At 39.3% G+C, this 21,564-nt stretch overlaps 1 protein-coding gene across 1 annotated transcript in view; it reads left to right on the top strand.

The window, feature by feature from the left end:
* Positions 1 to 21,564, top strand: part of LOC139722178 (F-actin-uncapping protein LRRC16A-like) — a 139,578-nt gene that overhangs the window by 95,113 nt on the left and 22,901 nt on the right. Inside the window, exons 20-23 of the mRNA XM_071633493.1 lie at positions 98 to 290; positions 1,475 to 1,603; positions 3,658 to 3,768; positions 18,242 to 18,414. Of these exons, the coding sequence (XP_071489594.1) occupies positions 98 to 290; positions 1,475 to 1,603; positions 3,658 to 3,768; positions 18,242 to 18,414 (606 nt within the window). The remainder of the gene's footprint in view (positions 1 to 97; positions 291 to 1,474; positions 1,604 to 3,657; positions 3,769 to 18,241; positions 18,415 to 21,564) is intronic.

The following is a 21,564-nucleotide window of genomic DNA, read 5'->3' as shown; positions in this document are numbered from 1 at the left end:
ATCAATTGGAATTGAGTTCCTGTGAGGAGCTATCGTGTATCACCTTAAAATTTTAACACCCCTTTCTCTCCATCCCCCCCCCCACCGCCACCCAAAGGAACTACACCCTGAGGCACATGCCGATCCCGACGGTGGACCTGATGGCGGCCGTGCAGAAGCAGCAGGAGAAGACGGAGAGGGCTGTCCAGCGGATCCAGGAGCTGCTGCAGCGCAACCACAGCCCCAGGAAGTTCTCCAACAAGCAGGCCTTCCTCCTACAGCGCGGCTTCCTCTACACCACTGCGCACCAGGTAACCATGGAAACCTCATCAAGTGATGATGATGGTAGTGGTAGTGGTGGTGATGGTAATAATGGTCAATATGGGTGATGCTGGTGAAACTGATTGTGGCGATGATGATTATGACAATCGTGATATATTTGGAGATGATGACAGTGATGATGACGACAATGATGGACGCTTGTGGTGGTGGTGATGGTGATGATGATGATGATTATGATGAAGATGTTGATGGTGGTGGTGGTGGTGGTGATGATGATGGCGATTACATTTGATTCTGTTATGATGATGTTTGATAGTAAATGTGATGATGGTGACAATGATGTTTATAATGATGGTGGTAATAGGCTTCGGAGATGGTGATTATGATGATTGATGCTGGTAACTACAGTGGTGCTGTTGCTGATGACTGTCATGATGATGGTGAATGCGATGTCAATGATGATAATTACAATGATGATGACGATGAAGATGAAGATGGTGGTCATGGTGATGATGAAGATGATGATAAATTCTTGACAAGGATGACGACGATAATGAGGACAATATCAATGTTGCTTTGACAGATGCTGATAAAAATTTTGGCAGTGAAAGTGACTGAGATTACCCGGGGTACTACTAGAAAAATGATAAGGAAGATGAACTGTGTTCATGATAATGGCCAGTGAAGAAAGTCATGACACCTATAATTTAACCATGAGCTCAATTCGGTGTCCTCAAATTTTTGGCAGACCAGCATGTGCAGGCATGTATGAAATTGAGTTGTAGTTTTCCTTAACTCTTTGTGTATCAAGTTGCCAAGTTTGAGCCCCTGACTTAGTCGACGGCTCGCCAGCTTTGCGTATTTTGCTCAGACAAACAACCGTGCACAAACTGATCAATAAATCACAATATACCATGGTACATTTACACTGAATGTCATCAAGTACAATTCCATTCCTGACACATATTTCCAGTACAGTCAAGCATGTAATTTTTTCTAGAACTTTGCTGTACTGTACATTTCAAGCGTAAATGTGTCCTATATAAAGTTACTTGGCTTTGAAAAACAGGATGCTTACCAAAAGTGCTAACGAGTTGTGGTGTTAAAATAATGCGGCACACACTGAGTTACAAAAGGGAACTTTTCATTAGAACACTGAAATGATCTTTGCCATGAATTGACATATCAAGGGGATAATGCATTCTTTGGACAGATGGTAGACAAGCTAGTCGTCCACATTGAGGACATGGTCAACGAGCTGACCCAGAAGTCAGACGAGGAGCTCCAGGACAAGATCACCAAGGCCAAGGGACTCATCGATGATGCCAACAACTCCAAGAGGGTGAGTGAGGGAGGCACCCCGTCTCCTCTTACTTCTGTTCATTATCTCTCTGTGTTACAACCTTTAGTTGGAGAAGACCAAAGCAGAAATAAAAAATTTTTTGTGCCTACAGTGATTAAAAAATGGCTTCTATGTTTCATAATTGTTGGCAACTGTTGGTTGACATTCAGAGTTTCTCTATTAAAGTCAGGTAAAAATTTAGGTATTTCTCTTGTACTGTAAATGTTGATATTTTCGCATTATCAATATTTCGTGCTGAGCGGCTCAAAAATCTATTCGTGGGTTCTTGAATTCGCGCTGCGCAATTGTCAACCCATTCACAATGTGCAGAGAAAATTGCAAAGATATCGTCGCGGGTTTAAGAATTTGCGCTAGCGAGAAGTTGTACAAAACGCATGAATATTAATTTACCTTGAAAATTTATGCATTTACAGCATTTTGAAAGGAGGTTATTTGTACATTGTATTGTTAATTGTATTGAGAAATTGATTTCATCAAATGTATTTACAAATTCTTTTCTCTTTTTGGTGGATTTAATCATGGATTTAGCTTTCTGCAAGTAAAGATGGATGAAAGACCAGTTAATAAAACATGCTCAAATTATGCTTACCTCTCTAACAAAGATGTTCCTGACAGCCTGATGATGGCTGGCATGAGGCTTACCCAACTGAATAATTTACCTGTGAATATCAAAAAATGGATGGCAAAATATGCTTTAGATATCTCAACAGACAAAATATACATGCCATTACCAGAGCATGTTTTCACTGAAATATGTCAGCTGTTTGTTTACAGCTGCTGAAAAAAAAAAGAAACATGAAATACAGTATTTGCACAGAAGTAGATTTTGAAATGTCCTAAAAGCTTCACTCATTTGACTCCACATACAAGGCCAGACACTCTTCATAATCACAAGCAGATAATAAAAACCTCTGTGGCCTCACCTCCAGTCTCTCGTTACTGGAACCACTTCCTGTCACATTCTCTTTCACACTTGAGACTTGAAATTGATATTTGATAGATGACCAAAAAAAAAAAATGGTGTCAATTTCTATGTTTTCATATTGGTTTTTGTGGTTTTGAGCTTGGCTTGCAATGGCCGTGTGATGTGTTGTTAATGGCAGGAGAGTATGGTTTAAAACTACAATACAATTTTCTCAGTAGCAACAGATTTGCAATTAGGAAGCACTTAAGGACAGGTGGTTTCTGTAAGGACTTTCTGTTCTTTTCATGGCAGATGATTATGACTTTGTTACTTTGTTTTTAGTTAACTCCTTCTTGCAGTAAAATTGTTAGAAGCATACAAAAGTATAATATATTTTCTTTATTAGTTTATATTTTTAGTGGCAGTTGTTAATCAAAGCGTGATTAGCAACCTCTGGATATCTGCCTAATGTGAACAATGTGTGAAATTACTGAGACCGTGAAATTCTCTGCTTAGAGTGCAGTGCTCTGTATCATAAATTTTTTCATTTCTCTCTGTACTTCTCCTCTCCCATCTCCTTCATCTTGTCTCTTGCTCTACTCATCAATCCTCCCTTCTCTTTCTTTCCCATAACATACAATCCTCTGAATTTTTGGACGTAAATTACCGTATACCGCATATATTTCACGAGTCTAAATTTTCGCGAATTGGGAATTACCGACGATTTCGCGAGTGGTCAAATTCGCGATCGTGGAGTCTTGTACTGAACAGAGAAATGTACGCACGTACGTCACATTCACATCGTGATCAGAGTTAATATTTTCATGTGTCTTTAATTTCACAAATAGCATCTGACTCGCGACATTAGCGAAAATAAGAACCTCGCGAAATATTCGGCGTATACAGTAGTGTCGAGTTCACAAGCTGCATCATTCCATTAACAAACGTGGCATCACTAATGATATATTTTTGTGAATATTTTCTATTTTGCTGAAGTTTGACTCTTTACTGACATTGACTGTGATCACAATTTAGCTGTGATCATGGTATTGTTATTCAAAAGTCTCTGTGTATACTCCAGATGACCTCACAAGTTTTTCCACATCATTACCTCGTGTCTCCCACACAGATCTATGATGTGCTCCAGGGCGTCGTGGGGCGGTCGGAAGACGAGGGCCTGACCGAAAAGCTGAGGGAGATCGCTTGCCTCATCGAGAAGGAGATGGAATCGAGGCTCGAAGTAAGTGACTCCTTTGACCCTTTCTACACCGGGGACTTTGGACAGTGTGTGCGACATGGTGGGGTTTTATGTGCCAAGCGACACTCAAAGCATGCGAAGGATTAAACATCACTGTTTCTTTCCTCCATTCAGAAGTTAATGGAGGACCACTGATGTCTAACGCATCTAATAACGTCTTCAATGTCAGCCATCCTGTGCACAATGTTGCATAAAATTTCATATTCACCTCCTTCCTAGTCAGGAGCCCTATTGACATAGGTATCATATTCAAGATCATCCACAAAAAGTAAATACAGTGAGATTTTTGAACAAGTGAGTGACTCTCTTTTCTTTCAAAAATAATATTTAGTGTAATTTCCTTGTTTATCACATTACACAATGTACATTACACACAGACACCCACAGACACACACAAAGTATGCAAATATAGAATGTGTAGCTTACAAAGGAAGCATAGCCATCCTTTTCACACTGAGTATATGAAGTACATTGTAGATTTGTTTCAGACTTAAAACAAATTTCACACAAAATTTGTCTTGTCATTTAAGCCTTTGCCTACGACATTCTGAAATCCTGAAAGGCATCATACCCAATCCATTTGATTCTGGTACAATTGTAGTTATTGGATCACTAGTTTAGAGATACAAGTGTACGTGTATGGACTGCTTTTCGGGGCGGTATTGATATAATTGCCCCGACCAAGGGATCTGACTGCCATGCTATGACCTTAGGATCTTGCTCTAAGGAGCATAGCATGGAGTTGAGATCCGAGGGGCAATAAATGTCTGCAATGCCCGGAAAGAAAAGAGTCTATATCTGTTTTGGATACTGACTAGAATTAAAAGAAAGTTTACGTGGTCGATCACAATTGCATTAGCCAGGTCACACATCAGGCACTGCCATAGACATTTGCATTGAGACTGCATCATAGAAGGGTCACATCTCGCCCTGTGGAAGCCAAAGCTTTTACAGTGCATGTATATGCATCTACGAAAATGACTTGGTTTGGTGCTATGGGGCAGTTTGAGTACCATGAGGCTGCAGGCTGTTGTTGAAAATTTATGCCCCTTATACAGTATCCCCGCGTTCACATTGGTCCCTGCGACGCGGGGAAAGTCCCGAGCTGTGGGACTTTCTCAAACCATAATGTGAACGCTCACTGGGACTTGTCCCCCCGTCCCCGCCAAGCAAGTCAGGGACAAGATTTGGAGGGGAGAGTGACCTTGGGGCGAAATTGATAGCGTCCAGCTGTGGTCATCAAATGTGCGCATGCGCTATGCCTGGCAGAGCTCGGCCCAAGCTCCAATTGCCCCCACAGCTCGGGGACAGATGAGATACCAATGTGAACGGTCAGTCGTAAAATAGATAAGATCTCTTGTGGCTGTCCCCGCGTTGCGGGGACCAATGTGAACGCGGGGTGTATCAACCAATCAAAATGGAGGATTCATCAGATGAGGTATGTAAGAATTACTCTGCAGGGTTACGTTATACAAAAGTGGGTGAAATATATGTTAAGGTTGAGCCCAACATTGCTGTGATTTGATATTGCTTACATTTAATGCGAGGAAGTACAATGTACACGTATGTGCACCGCCCTAGTAAACTGACACCATTTAAAGAACATGGGATGGACAGATAATAGAGCGCCCTCTGTTGGTGAGTTGGCTGATGAGGTGGAGTCCCCACCTCCACTCAGATTGTCTAACCTGCTCAGCCTGTCACGGACACCTCCTGTGTCAAAGTGCTAGTTCCTTGCGAGGAAACCGTGCATTGCTGGCCGACACTTGCCTTGGAATAATATCTGTGGGATTAACACATTTTGCAAGGGTGCGTGGTCACTTCTAAGGTTAGTGTATCTTGTGTAGTGCATTCTTTGTGTCTGCGTTTATCTGTTCTGTAAGAAGAGATATCAATTAACCAATTTTTGGCTCTATGAGCTTGGCACCTTTCTGAGTTCATTCTTCATTTGTTCATTGAATGTTCACACTACACTCAATTTTCCCTATGTGTGTATGTGTGCACGTGGGGAGAATGCATTATTCTTATGAAATAGTTCCTCTTGATGTTCTGTTCAGCCTGCAGTTTTGAGACATTTTACTGCCATCCTTATTTTCAAGTGAAATCCGAAGGTCTGTAATTGTAGGAAAAGTTTGGAGGGTAAACAGAGCATGACTATTAAAAGTGAGCTTTTGTAGAGAGAAACAGATTAAGTGTACACAGAGTGCTGCTAACCAATTTGCTAGCAAGCCCAGGGCAACTAAGAGTCCTTGTTGGGCAAGTACAGGAATGGATGAATGGGTATACACCTGTTTAACTCCTTCTGTGCCAGGGACTTTGAACAGTATATACAATGCTATAGGATTTTCTGTTAAAATCAACACTCAAAGCACACAAAAGGTTTAAGTCAGGGGCCCTTGCTCAAACACCAATCGGGGCAAGTGGGGGCGACATATCCTTTTTCTTGTGTTGTGATATGCAAAACAAGTTCGTATCACGTCTGACGCTAAAGGGCACTAAGGCTACAGACATTACAGTGCTTAATGGCCTTTTGCTTTGCGGTGAATGTGTCGACTTTTATCAAGGGTAGGTTCTTGCGGTCGGCTGCCCACAGAAATGTGAGCTCTGTGTGCAAATGGGATGGGGGTAGGGGGATGTAGGAGTATAATGATTGGGAGTCAACGACTTAAAATCATGTTGGTAGACAACAGAGTAATTAGCATTAAGGCTTTTCCTCTCTCTACATGCAGACACGTCATGTTTTGAGTCATACTCATACATGTGTGTGTGTGTTTTATAAGGTTGTATTTGTTTTCCAACTCATTCCCAACATACACATTGTAGACAAATATACACTAATACTCGTAATTCTCTCTCTCTCACTCTCTCTAGTTTTCTCTCTCTGTCTCTCTCTGTCTCTCTCTGTCTCTCTCTGTTTCTGTTTCTCTCTGTCTATCGTTATATATCTATCTCTCTCTATTTTTGTCTACCTATCTACATTGTATCTGTCTTTATCTATCTCTATATATCTCTGTATCTATCTTTATCTATCTGTTTATCATTATTTTATATCTATCTATCTATCTATCTATCTATCTATCTATCTATCTATCTATCTCTGTCTATCTATCTACATTGTATCTGTCTTTATCTCTGTATATATCTATGTATGTATCTATCTTTCTCTATCTCTATCTTTATCTATCTATTCGTCTTTATTTATATATCTATCTTTCTTTATCTGTATGTCTATCTATCTATCTATCTATCTATCCATCTATCTATCTATCTATCTGTATCTATCCATCTTTCCCTATCTGTCTCTATCTATCTCTGTCTATTCAGCTTTATCTATCTATCTATCTATCTATCTATCTATCTATCTATCTATCTATCCTTTTTTCTTTCTTTCTTTCTCATCTCTCTCCTGCTCAAGAGTGCTCCCTTCTCTCTCATTCATTCACTGGTAACACCACTCACCAGCACAATGCTTTTGAGTCCAGTCAGTGAAAACATTCACTCAACAAGGTGCTCTCAAATTTGTAAAAGGTAGCAAGTTCCCCGTTCCCTGGACTGAGTTCATCTAGTTCAAGAGGACTCTCCTTGGGTTTAATCTGAGATGCATCTCTCAAAAGACGCATCTTTCAGAATTCCCCAAAGATGACTTTGAGGCCAAAATTTCTCAAAGCTCCAACAACTGAGTGTAGTGCCACTCACACTTGGTTTAAAATAGGGAACATGTGTTCAGTCTATTTTTGAATCTTCGAGACTTGTCCCCCTCTTGTTCGTCATTGTCATATGACATCATCCAAAGATGGTTCATAGATGTTGAAAATTTGCAAAGGAAACTTCAGGTGTAAAGGCGATAACAGTGTAAAGGAAAGCAACAAAAGCGGCTGCTAGACCTGTAGCTTGACCTTGTAACTTATGTTTTCCTCACTAGTCATATTACAATGGCACGGTCATCTTTGCTTATCAGTGAGATTATTTGCTATCTCAGTAGGAATTCATGTTTGTCGCAATGAAAAATGTTGGAGTAAAACATTATTTGGAGTAAACTCTGCATTAGGCGTTTGTTTTAAGTGAAAAGAACTGCTGTAGAACTTGCCAATCAGAATTATTGTGTTGTATTTACTATTGTATTGTCTCAATGATTGAAATTTGCATTCTTACATTTCAAAGTCTGACCTTATTCGTGAAATCAGACTTACATTAATTTCAATTAATTTCAGTCTGTGTTTTGATTTTTTTCTACAGAATATACAATGTAATGATTGAAATTAGGCACGTATTTGAATAATATAAAGAATAACAATAACACATCATCCTACCTGTTTTGTCCTATGTTCTGCTAATTGTATGATCATCACTATAGGCCATATACTGCCCCAGTTCCCCCTTTCATTCTGTACTGTACTAAAGATATACAAATAGTGCTCGTGCCATGCAAGCCCAGTTTTGCAGCCCTTGTCAACTCGACGAGTAGCTCGTAGTCCCACGAAGTCGGAGGTTTTTTAATTAGAACAGGATGTTGTAGGGGTGGGTGAGTAAGGTTGCGTTGGATCACTGACATTTTACTGAAACTCTCCCCCTCCCCCTTCTTTTTTTTTCTGTTGACCTCCCTCTTCACTGTCAAACACCATGTCCCTTGTTGCCGTGTTTGGTTATCTCCAAAATCTGATCGATAGCGTTTTGCTCTCAAGTGGGACGGACCGCTCACTGACCGGCTGTTGTAAATCTCTGGACTGCAGTAATGTTAGTATGCCCCAAGAAAATTATCAATTTCCATCAAGTTAAAAATGGCTCGTCATTCACATTACAACTTGTAGGTGACTTAATTGCTAGTTGAGATTATCAAGGGGTTTTTTTCTTTTTCTTTTCAGTGAGTTATATGAGATACTGTAACTGGTCTGAAGACTGAATCTACCTTAATGGGGTAATGTGATCATAGAGCCTTGTCATGAAACCTTGGAAATTTTGCTGACCACTTAGTCACGCAGTCCATCATGACCAGTTTAATGATACAGCATATCAAGCTATTACTGAAAAAAAAGAGAAGAAGATAAAAATAAAAAAATAAAAAATTGCTTTGTGGTCAATACTTATGCCTGCATGATCAGCACAAATCATAATGTACAGGGAAGCCCTGTTAAAACAAACTCTCAATGAGGTATTGCTTTCAGTGAGGTAAATTCAGCAGTCCCAATTTCCCGTGACTGTTTATTCAGATAGTCTCTCTTTCTTTTAGTAACTTTACAACAAGGTACCAGCTGTAACAAAGTAAAATCAGTGGTCACGCCAACCTTATTATAAAAGGGTTTCCTTGTAGTGCTGCACTCGGTAAAGCCACTTGATATGACTGTGAGATCTCAGTGGTTCAAATCCTGTGTCAATGGCAAATCATAAATCCCATCATACATGTATCTCTAAACTATTCTTTGGAGTGAAACAAAGCACTGTCAGATACAGCTCTGAAACTTACTGCCACACTTAAAATACTCGGGAGGTGCCTAGGAACTTGTCATTTTCCCTCTTATATTTTAAAAGATATTGTTGAAACTGAGAAAGCAGCTATTGGTGCTGTGCAGTGGTGAGCAAGGGAGAGCAGTTGGAGAGAAGTAGGACACATTAACACACGCGTGACAGGATTTTGCCTACGGCAAGTTGATTTCTGCCAACTTCCGCGGGCTTCCCCCTAACCGCTGCCATCTGTCAAACTGAAATAATTATCTGGCGATGTAAGCCATACCTTTTGACTTACCTTGCAGGGGTTCGCAGTGTATTTGTCCAGTGCAGAGAAAATGTATTTGTACATCGATTGGCCATCAAAAGGAAGATGACTGTTACACCTTCCTTTGTGATTATTTTGCTACTCGTATTTTCCGTTTTTCCCTTCTTGGCCTGTTAGACAGCCAGTGGTCTCACCACTGTCACTGAAGTTGAATACAGACTTCCCAACCCTTTTTTTTTTTTTTTGACTAAAAAAGAGGGATGATTTAGCTCAAAAGTAGGAAAGAAAGAGCGGTTCCCATAGGAGTGTGCAGTAAAATTATCCAGAAAAATAGGAAATTCCTGTTGAAACAAGAGCTTGAAATGGTCAAAATTCAGTTTCTTTCCTCAAAATTCAGTATGGGAGGTCTGTGAATACAAGTCTTTCTTGACAAGTGTAACTTAACATGTAGTAGTGGCTGAATTTTTCTTAAGGACATTTAAAAAAATAAAAGATATATATAGACATCATTGGGGCAGAGACCTAGATGTAATATTTGATAGTGGAACATGGCAAAACAAAATTGAAAAGGTTATGCAGGTGTTACTGATTTTACTTCTTTGTTTTAGAATTAGATCTGGGGGGCATTTCATGAAGCATTTTTGTCCGACAACTTGTCGGACAAGTTTGCTCTCAGCCAATCAGATGCAAGGATTTCAGTAGCTTTTAACATTTTGTCAGACGAAATATCTGACAAAACGCTTCATGAAATGCCCCCCTGATCTCATGTCAAAAGCATGCTTTTGACCAGAGCAAAATCATACAAAGTTACATGTACCTGTGAAAGTTTTATCAAAATCTGGCACACACACAGAAAAGTCCGGAATTTATCATGAAATAGTGGTATCAACACCGATGAAACGTAGAGCATCATCTTGAATCCTTGCTGCAAAATGTGATTTCTGAGTCGAATAGTTTCATTGCATCGATGTGAATCGAGTGTACAAATACCAATTTCTGCATATACACTGAATGTACAAGGATGTAGGGACTTAGCCATCTCTGCAGAAATCCCGAAAGATGTCGTCGCGTCCCAGATGCACGGGCAGTGCATGGGTCATGAAGGGTTCTAGGCTAGTCGCGAGTCACCGCCGTGTCAACGTTGCTTTGTGATGTTTGTGCTGGGGCTGTCAAGGAAATGGGCTCGTTTGGATTGATTTCCTACCCTGTCCACTAGTAGTCTGTGCCTCTCTCAATGGGGGGGGGGGGGGGGGGGGGGGGGGGGAGGCTAGGATTTACGGGTTCGTTGCAACTCTTTAATGTAGCGTGTTGACAGACAAGAATTGATGATACCTCATTCTTAATTGACTTTACCCCTTCCCCCCCCCCCAACCCCAACCCACTCATGCTCTTCCACCTGTAAAATACATGTATATAACAAGTATGATACTTTGTATTGTTGAGATGTTGAAGAAGTGTTGTTTTCAGAAGTGTTGTTTGGACAGTTTCTGCTGCATCTTTCCTTTTATTCTTGTTATTATCATCTGATGATTGTTATTATTCGTATTAGCATTAGTATTGATAGTGATTAAAAATAATGATAAAAATGAATAATTACAATGATGATGATAACATAATAATGATAATAACAATAATATATATACATGTATATAATATATATATCCTAATATTGTCATCATCGTAATCAACTTTATTTGTCCATTATCATCGTGGGAATAGTATCATTGTTATGGTTGTTGATATCATTGTCATCACCATCATTTTCAATCACAATCCTCTTTTTGATTCAATTCTATCACAATAGCATCAAATTCCTGCATATACATGTACAAATGTACATGGTGTAGAGAAATTCCAGTTGTTGAATATGAAGCTGTGGTACACAGGCTGCACCTACTATACTCCCCGCCCCACTCCCCCAGCGCTTTACTTTCAGTACCTTCCCGGTTTCTTACCAAGCAGCATGACTGTTGCTGGGACATCAATCACAGGGTGCATGTGGGGGATGGGGTGGGGGTGGGGGGAGGGAGATAATTGTTGGGCACAGGTGCGATTGGGGTGTCATTGAGTTACGAGGGCGCACCAACTGTTTCCCCTCTTTGTGTCGGTGCGGCCGCGAGCTACATCGTAGGTGTAACATGTTCTCATGTACGTGTAGCTGTGTACATGTACCACACATGTATACCTGTAGTGTATGTGCAGTTTGGAAGTAAAGACATGGATGTGTTCTATCTTCATTTATTATGTGTGGATGTTGTTGTTCATGGTGATTCTCTTGTAGTCAAAGTAGCATAGAAATTGTGGGGGTTTAACTTTTCTTTTTAGTGTTGTTTATTCTATTCACAGTATTTATTTTGAGTGCTGTTCTTGTTTCTACTGTGCATTAAATACAACTAGCTGCCCATCTCTGAGTAAAGTATGCTATTATATGTACCAGCTACATGTATGTCTGAACCTGAGAGCATAACAACACAGAGAAACAAAAACAAAAACAGCCACTTACTACACGCACCGCCGTGTGCCTAGTGGTACGCATCCCCAACATATGCCACCATTACACACAAATGTGTAACTGCCAAATATATACACATCTCAAAGCAGTTGCATATTTATCCTGCAAAAATCTTAGGCTGCAATTTTTTAAATACATCAGGCGATTGTACATCGTTCAACCACTAGCAAATTTGTCCACAAACTTTAATAATGTAGAAGTACAGTAAATGATATGCAGCAGTCATCTCACAATTCATCTTTCAATTTTTTTCGTCAAGAATGTGAAAAACACACTTCTTTTTGTTGTTTAAGGGACCAGTTGCTCTTCACTATTTCCAGAGTGTATTTCACCATGTTGTTTGGTAATTGAATCAATGTTAAAAGACCAAATTGCTAAAATATTCGAATTTTGTGCTTACCTTTATATCAAAGAAATAAGAAAGATTGCCTGGAGCTTTGCCAATGCCCATAGGAATCATCAACAAGTATAATGTGTGTGTGTTCTCGATTCTCCGTGTTGAACTGGATAGAAATATTGGGAACAAAAATTAATTGCAAAACTTTTGCTCCTGGATACTACACTGTATGCATCATATTGAATACATTTCTTTATTTTATGTGGCCTATCATTACCCATCCCAACTTGTATTTGATGAAGAGCGTGAATCTTGATACAAGTAAACAAGTCCAAACCTCAAGTTAACTTGAAGATTATCTACTTTAAACCAGCCTGTGCCACCTGCATCCCAAGGCAAGGGGCAGGGCAAAGTGCATCATGAAATGGTTTCCCAGAGCCGTCACAGCTCAGTTTCACCCTAATTTACAACTTCCTGTCCGCAAGTAATCTGGATGGTTCACTCGACCTCAGCGTTTATTCAAACTCTGTCACCGCGAGAAATGTTCCCTCCACGCTGAGGCTTGTCCATACCGTCCCTTTTAACCCCATCTCCATTAGAGGCATGACTTATTAATGGTATTTTAAAACCATTGGATGCAGAGGGTTAATTGTCCAGGGCACGCTATGGATCGGACTTCCTCCAAATGACAACCCAGTGTCATTATGCAGTAAAGCGTGATTAGCATTTTTCATGTGAGGGGATGTTGCTATTCATAGATTACAGTTTTCCCCCATTTTTCACTCTGAAATACACAGAAGGCATTATGTTTACAGGTTGTCAGTATCACTCAAATATATTCATCTGTAGTAGATCTTGTTTGAAGTGAGGGTCAGTATATGTTTTTACATTGTTTGTCAAGCCCACAAGTGAACATTAATGATCATTCTCTTTATCATTGAGGCATACAGTATCTTGGATTTATATTCTTTGTAAACAAAAGCATCATATCAAAATATCCCAACTCAAATTACTTGGCTGTTTAAAAAAAAAAAAAAAACAAACTTTGTATTGAAATCACACCTATCCATTTTTCATTAAATTGATTTCTTTTTGCATGGTATAGATGTGATTGATAAACACACGCACCATATCACACACATTCACACACATGTACAAAGATGCAAGTGTATAATTTTGTGTCATTGCAGTCCCAATCAGTTTGACAAAGATGAATGTTAACCATAGATTTGTAACAAATACAGTGTACAAATCAAGAAGGCTTGTCCCCACAGTAAAGATGGAACAATCAGTCAAAACCAATTCATACACTCAGCAAAAAAAGAAAGTAAACACTTTTTCGAGGTCATGTTTTTCATAGAAAATTTTTATAAAAATCAATGTATTATATACCATATTAAAGGGAATTTAATTGGCTATTAAGCTAATAGGTTAATTAAATAGAAAACTTAACGCATGAGTGAGCACAATCGTTTTTGTCCTCCAAGGCACAAAATTAAAAATTGCAAAAATTGATGTGTTCTCTTTCATTTGCAAGTGCGCTTCACGATAACATTGACAACAAAAGACCGGTTTAACACAATGAGAGACATGAATGAAATAGGAAAAATAAGTTTATGTTCTCTCTATCTTTTTATAACCTCTAAGAAAAACAAAGTGGGAAACTAAAGGGGAAAAATAAGAATTTTCTGTCAAGTCAAACTTCAAATGACAGGGAATGATAAGCATAAAGATGATTAAATGAGCAGAATTTCTTAATTTGTTTCTTTTAATCTAGTGATTTAAGAATCCATGTGACAATTTTATGAACCAAACATTGTTTATAATTTCCTTATTTGAAAAAAAGCTCAAATTTGTACCATTTTTGTTTATTATTTCTTCTTCTCTTATTAGATTTGAACTTTGTTTTGACATAAAGATGCTTTATTTTTAGCCTTCGTTGATCTTTTGGGCTTTAAAGATATCATAGAGATCAAAGGTTTAGTTTTTCAACTTAATTCATGTTTCTTTTTGTGTGAAAGTTGTTGATTGTTCTTATTGTTCAATAGAAGAACACATACGCATGAATGACAAGTTGTTCAATTTTGCCATTTTTACTTTTGTGTCCTGGAAGAGAAAAACAATGGTGTTCACTCATGCGTAAAGTTTCCCTTTATGTTGACCTACCAGGTTGATAGCCAATTAAATTACTTTCAATATGGTATATAATACATTAGCTTTCAGCAAAATATTCTATGAAAAATCTTAACTTGAAAAAGCGTTTACTTTCTTTTTTTGCTGAGTGTACATGTACTGTACACCCTTGTACACACTCAATCTACAGTTTATATTGCATTAAAGGCATAATTTACCATTTGCACATGAAACAAAAACCCGGCATTAGTGCTTTAAGATAGTTCTAAAGTGTGAGTTAGGGATAGAGACAACCACTGTAAAAATTTGAATCCTTATAATTGATCTTAAGTATTGTTAACTACACAAAATGTGAACAATAGTTATAATAAAAATGTTTCTAGACTAAACCGTCTACAGTTACAGTTTATTGAGAAAAATACTGATATCTCCCTATGATTTAGGCTTTATTGTGAAAATTTTATATGGTAGGATGTTTTGTGATACAACAGACCTACACATATGCATCAAATGTGATATTTTTAAAATCGTTGAAATCACTGCTCCCAAAGGTAAACAGGACCTTTAAAAAAGTAAAGTCTGTGATATAGGTACAGAGTCTGTTGATGTTAGTTTGGAGATAGAACTTAAAAATCTTTTTCCTTGAAAGGTCTCTATACCTCATTCAGTGGCAAAATAAAAAATAACAATGTGTAAAAATAGTAATGTGTATTGGGTAAATTTTGTCCTGTGTTTGGCAGGGTGAATAAAAAAATAAAAAATATCTGAAAGATCGGTCGAATTTGCTCCATTTCCTCTGGCAATACAGTAATGGAATAAATTTCTAACAACAAATTATCTGATCAAAATGCTGATACAGATAGAATGCTGAAATGGCATAATCACACAACACTGATGCAATACGTTTGTCACCTTGGGATATTAAGCAAGGATATGTCACTCATGCCAAAGATCTTGTCACCACCTAGCAACATTCTCTCTGCTTGTAACAGAGAGCCAAGTTTGCCTCCGTAATGACAGCACGCCTTGAGGCTCGTTCCCACCAAACAAGGTCGAGAATTATTGTTTCATCGACCCGTAGCATAGAAGGATGATGTGCCAATTTGAGGCATTCGAAGACACATCACGCTTGGCACAGAAACTTTCCAAAAAACTTGGCACTTTTTTCTCTGCTTTCTTAGCATAATGTATTTCCAGGTATTTGTCACTGTTTAATGTTACTCATCTTTGGATCATTTCAAAGCACTACTCATATGTTTAACTTTATGAAAACCAAAAGCATGCAATTATATTGGATTCTGAATAATCTGAATTCATTTAATTTTTGGGTCTAAATGCTATCAAATTTTATGCTGAATGTGTTTCCTACAGTAACCCCGCCTTTTGTTGCAGATATCATTGTCTTGTCCTCAGTTAAAGTGGCAACTCTGAATTTTACTGCACATCCAATATTGGAGAACCATTGCATAGAACTTGCCGTAGAACAGTAAATCTGCTCAAAGTCAGAAAATTTACAATATTTGCCAAATTTGAGAGAGACACAGAAACCTTGATCGCCTAAAATATGTTCCCAAGTTAAGAATGATCAGGATGATAGGGATGTAATTGCTCTGGCCTAACAAGACAACAGTCCTCTTTGAAGGCCGATGTAATGATTAATGGGATTAAGTAGTCGATAGGATTTACTGATACTTAGATTTAGGTCATCTGTGTCAGTTGGCAAAGAAAGTCAGCCACTGGAAATGTGCCCATTGTCAAACAAACCAACAAAGCACAATTAGCATTGAATCCTTCAATCTTTGTTATTTTCCTCTTACAATGTACCTTCTTCTTTTTCTTCTTCTTCTTCTTCTGTTATTATCATTGTTATTATTATTATTATTATTATTATCAATATCATTATTATTATTATTATTATTATTATCAATATCATTATTATTATTATTATTATTATCATCATCATTATTATCATTATCATGTTTATTATTATTATCATTGTTATTATTATCATTATTAATAGCATTATCATTTAGTTTTTATTAGCTCACCTGAGCCAAAGGCTCAAGTGAGCTATTGCGATCGCCCTTCGTCCGGCGTCCGTCGTGCGTCGTGCGTCGTCCGTCGTCCGTCGTCCGTCGTCCGTCGTCCGTCGTCCGTCGTGCGTCGTCCGTCGTGCGTCGTGCGTAAACTTTTTACATTTTCATCTTCTTCTTGAAAACCCCAAGACCGATTTTCATCAAACTTGGCAGGTAGCATCCCTAGGGGGTTAGGAACTCAATTTGTTAAAATGGGCACCATGACCCACCCAGGGGGCCCCCAGGGGGGCCCAAACCCCCCAAAATTAAGGAATCTTTAAAAATCTTCTACTCTAGAACCAGAAGTGATAGAGCTAAGTTAATACTATGAGTTAGTTCATTGATGACTGTAGTTTCAAGTTTGTTCATGGCAGAATCAGGGATGCCCCCCTTGGGACCCAGGGGAGGGGGGTGGGGAGGGGTTCTAATGGGGCCTAAATTGTTCATTTTCATCTTCTTCTTGAGAACCCCATGACCCATTTTCACCAAACTTGGCAGGTAGCATCCCTAGGGGGTTAGGAACTCAATTTGTTAAAATGGGCACCATGCCCCACCCAGGGGGCCCCCAGGGGACCCCCAGGGGGCCCAAATCCCCCAAAATTAAGGAATCTTTAAAAATCTTCTTCTCTAGAACCAGAAGTGATGGAGCTAAGTTAATACTATGAGTTAGTACATTGATGACTGCAGTTTCAAGTTTGTTCATGGCAGAATCAGGGGTGCCCCCCTTGGGACCCAGGGGAGGGAGGTGAGGAGGGGTCCTAATGGGGCCTAAATTGTACATTTTTATCTTCTTTTTTAGAACCCCATGACCCATTTTCACCAAACTTGGCAGGTAGCATCCCTAAGGGGTTAGGATCTCAATTTGTTAAAATGGGCACCATGTCCCACCCAGGGGGCCCCCAGGGGGGCCCAAACCCCCCAAATGAAGGAATCATTAAAAATTTTCTCTAGAATCAGAAGTTATACAGCTAAGATAATACTATGAGTGAGTACATTAATGACTGTAGTTTCGAGTTTGTTCATAGGAGATCCAGGGGTGCCCCTCTTGGGGGCAGGGGTGGGGGGGGGGGGGGGGGGGGTTGGTTAGGAAGGTCCAAATGGGGGCCTGAATCGTACATTGTCATCTTCTTCCTGAAAACCTCATGATAGATTTTCGTCAAACTTGGCAGGTAGCATCCTTAGGGGGTCAGGATCTCAATTTATCAAAATGGGCACCATGCCCCACCCAGAGGGCCCCAGGGGGCCCCCAATTCCCCAAATTAAGGAATCTTTAAAAATTTGGGCCCTTATTGTACATTTTCATCTTCTACTTCAGAATGCCTGGTCAAATTTTAGTAGAGCTGTGAATAATTTAGATTAGTGACTGCGTGAAAGGTGAACTTGCGATACTCAGGTGAGCGCTAGACCCGCGGGTCTCTTGTTTTTATTGTTGGTATCATTATCGCTTTCTGATCAGTGCTATTACAATATAGTTGTTCATAGATCATCATTATTGTGATCACCTCCACTGTATGATCAATGTTATTATTGATGATTTTTTTAGCAGCTTTTGCTTATTATTACTAATACCATTATCAGCGTTATGGGTCATATTGCCACTTGTCTAGCCAATTACAACACAAGAATAATCAAGGGACTGCACCATTTCAATTTGTGACTCTTATCCGCCGTATCGTTCGTTTCCGCAGTCAAACGCCAATGGGATGGTGGACGGGAGTACGCAGCTGTGCGGCTATGTGATGCAGGATCGCGCCCTCTACGACCGGATCGAAGACACGTGCCGTTTACACTACCGACTGCCGCAGCGCTTCGTGGAGGACCTGGTAGAGCAGATCAGCGCCGAGACCAGCAACCAATGCAGGTGAGAAGGCAGTTTCCTTTTTTTTTTGGGGGGGGGGGGAATAGGAATCAATGTGACCCGCTACAACAAAAGGATCCGGAAGTCAGGGTAGGACAATTTTCTGAAAATGATGTGACATTATTCCCTTTAATACTCTTCCACTTTAATTTCATATATAACACGACTCATAAAAAAGTACTTGGTTGGGGAGATATCGATGACTTTATTGGCGCATGCTGAGTGGTTTAGGAAATCAGCATTTTGAGAAAACCGCCTTCAAAATTTTCCTTCCAACGCTATCAAGATCAAGGGGAGGCAAGAAGGTTTTCACCACTTGACAATAGAAGGTATGCTCCTAGCAACCTCCACGATGTTCATTCAAGCTTAGTGCTGGTGGTCTACGCACAACCAGTCAGTTACCAGAATGCCACGCACTGACCGATTAGATCACTCCGTCGTTGCTAGGGGCGGAGTCTAGCTGCGGTGCTAAATCCGTAATCTTCAGACATTCTTCTGTTCCTTTGAAAGCCAAAAAATCATGACCCAGGAAAAAGCTAATTTCTTGCCTTTCCTTTGATCATTTAGTTTCAAAATTTTGGCAGATGATAGACAATACAGTAGACTACAAAATTATTCCAAAATAGAAATCTGATTGTTTTGACCGATTTTGATCATCTGACTTCAAACTCGATTTTGATCATCTGACTTCAAACTCGATTTTCTCGGCTCAGCTGCCAGCGACTTTAGGATCCTTTTATTGTGGCGGGTCACAAATTGCCAGTCCTCTCTGTCAATATTTTGCCTTTAAAAGGAAATCCGCCCTTTGTTTAAATTTGCTTGAATTATGATAGAATTAGCCAGAAAAGTGAAATTTTTCATTCAAATCAGACACAAATGAGATATACAGAATACTAAAGTTTCACACCTTTTTTTTAAACGGTCACTGTGATATTGATAGCAATTGCATATCCAAATATGTACATGTATTTTTTACATGACCGTTGACAATTCTACCCAACTGATTATTTTATTTTGCTTCTACTTTAGTGAAATTTTTGTCCATCTGTTGAAGTTGTACTGATTGTTTGATTTTATTCCTACGTCTGTGAAGTTGACTTGAACCTTGAGTGGTGTTCCCCTTTAAATGAAACATTCCATTAGTCCATGCCTGCTGTGTGGAATGTGTTGTGTGCCCAACATGAGTGGGCCCCATTGCGTGAACAAGAGAAATTATCAGACTCAGAAATAGGATCTATGATGCATTCATTGATATAAACCTTCTATCTCAATATCATGAATTTACAGGAGTGAAAAAAACAACAACAAAAGACAACCTTCACTTTTTGCAGCATTTATGCAAGATAACATGACATCCAATAATGTGGATACACATTGTTTTGATTACATTGATAATTGTTCTGATTTGAAACTCCAATCAGTATTTTTAATATGAAATCAAAAATCATTTTAGAGGTTTTTTTTTTTGTATATGCGATTTCAGATTAAGAGTATTGTGACCCCAGGGAAGATGCAGTGTATGTATATTTGTATCTATTTATGTATACACAAATATCTGAATATATCTTTATTCATGTATATATTTGTAGGAGGTTTATACTCCTTTGTTGTTTTCATACTCATGTGCATTGTGTTGGATTCACACACCCCCTGCATGACCTTTGCAGCAAAGCGTGGGCAGATTTTAACCGTCCTCCACGGGGGAAACACTTCAATGTGTATCACATTATAGCAACGACGAGGAAAAGGAAAGGATATTCGGGGTGGGATTTGGCGGGGGGGGGGGGGGGGGGGAACAAGGCGATTTCATATTTCTTTCTTAGTCATGCGGTCCCAGAGATGGCATTGAGGCTGGATGGTGGCTAGGGGTGAACGGTAGGGCTTTTCTGGCACACACGGGCTGTAACTAGGGGAGGTCGTGTTCGAGGGCTTTGGGGATATGGGACGCGGTGAAGCCAAGTTTGCTTGGCGGATGGAGGGGGAAGTACATTGTACAGCGAGAGAGAGAGAGAGAGAGAGAGAGATATGTACAAATGTATATGTGCATATACAGTATGTACATGTGTGTGTGTGTGTGTGTGTATTATACACGATATACACTTGTACGTACATACAGGTGTGTATACATATGTACACATACAATGTATGTGTCTCTCTCTCTCTCTAATACTATTCTTGTCTTTATGAATATATATATATCGTCGCTGGGGCGACAAGACCTTGTATCTGAAATATTGGTCAAAATGACTTTTTTGGATTAATAGTCATATAATCAGTAAATAAGTGATGTCCTGTTCAAATCCTAGTGTTTTTTTGCTCTCCTGAACATTTGACATTATGTAGATACGAGGTCTTGTCGCCCCAGCAACGATATGTAGATTGATTCTTACAATTACATGTGGGCCACTAAAATCTGTAAATTTTTCAATTTTGATGGGCAGAGAAAGAAATGTACATGTACATGTAGTGGCCCGAAATAAACAGAAATCTCGAAATTCATTTGAAATCTTGCCTGCCTGATTGGACCACCAAAAAGTAACCTTTTTATGGAAATTTGGAGGCCCAGCATCATTTCTTAGTGGCCCCGGGCCACCAGGCCACTGGGCCACCAGGCCACTGCTAATAATGAGGCCTGTAAACACTTTATATGCATACTGAGAGAGAGACAGAAGAAGAGGTGGGGAAATCAGCAATTAGGGTATGACATTGGATGAACATTGTGTTTAAAAAAAAAATTGAAAATGGAAATGAGGTATGGGAAGAAGGTGCACATTTCAAGAGACAAAAAGCCAAATTATAATACTGTATACGCTATATATTTCGCGGGGGTTTTATTTTCACGAATTTCGCAAGTCGGGAGCTACAGTATTCGTGAAATTAACAACACGCGAAAATATTACCTTCCAAAATGAATCCCTTGCCTTGATGATACGAACATTTCAGTACTAGTATACTATGTCGTGGCTTACCAAACAGACCATACTGGCTATTAAAGCTTGTTTACGTACATAGCACGTCCACATCTACTTACGAATACTGTAGAGAGCCAATCCATTATCGCAAGGGGACCACTCGTCAGAAATCTAGCGCGATGGACTTAACCACTTCAAAAATGTTGAATTCTAACTTACTAGTTCGCAGAGTTTGGTAAGT

The sequence above is a fragment of the Diadema antillarum genome, unplaced genomic scaffold, assembly GCF_040938485.1.
Source record: "Diadema antillarum isolate AM-2024a unplaced genomic scaffold, OU_Dant_1.0 scf00000160, whole genome shotgun sequence".
Classification (NCBI taxonomy): Eukaryota; Metazoa; Echinodermata; class Echinoidea; order Diadematoida; family Diadematidae; genus Diadema; species Diadema antillarum.
This window is presented reverse-complemented; position numbering and strand designations above follow the sequence as displayed.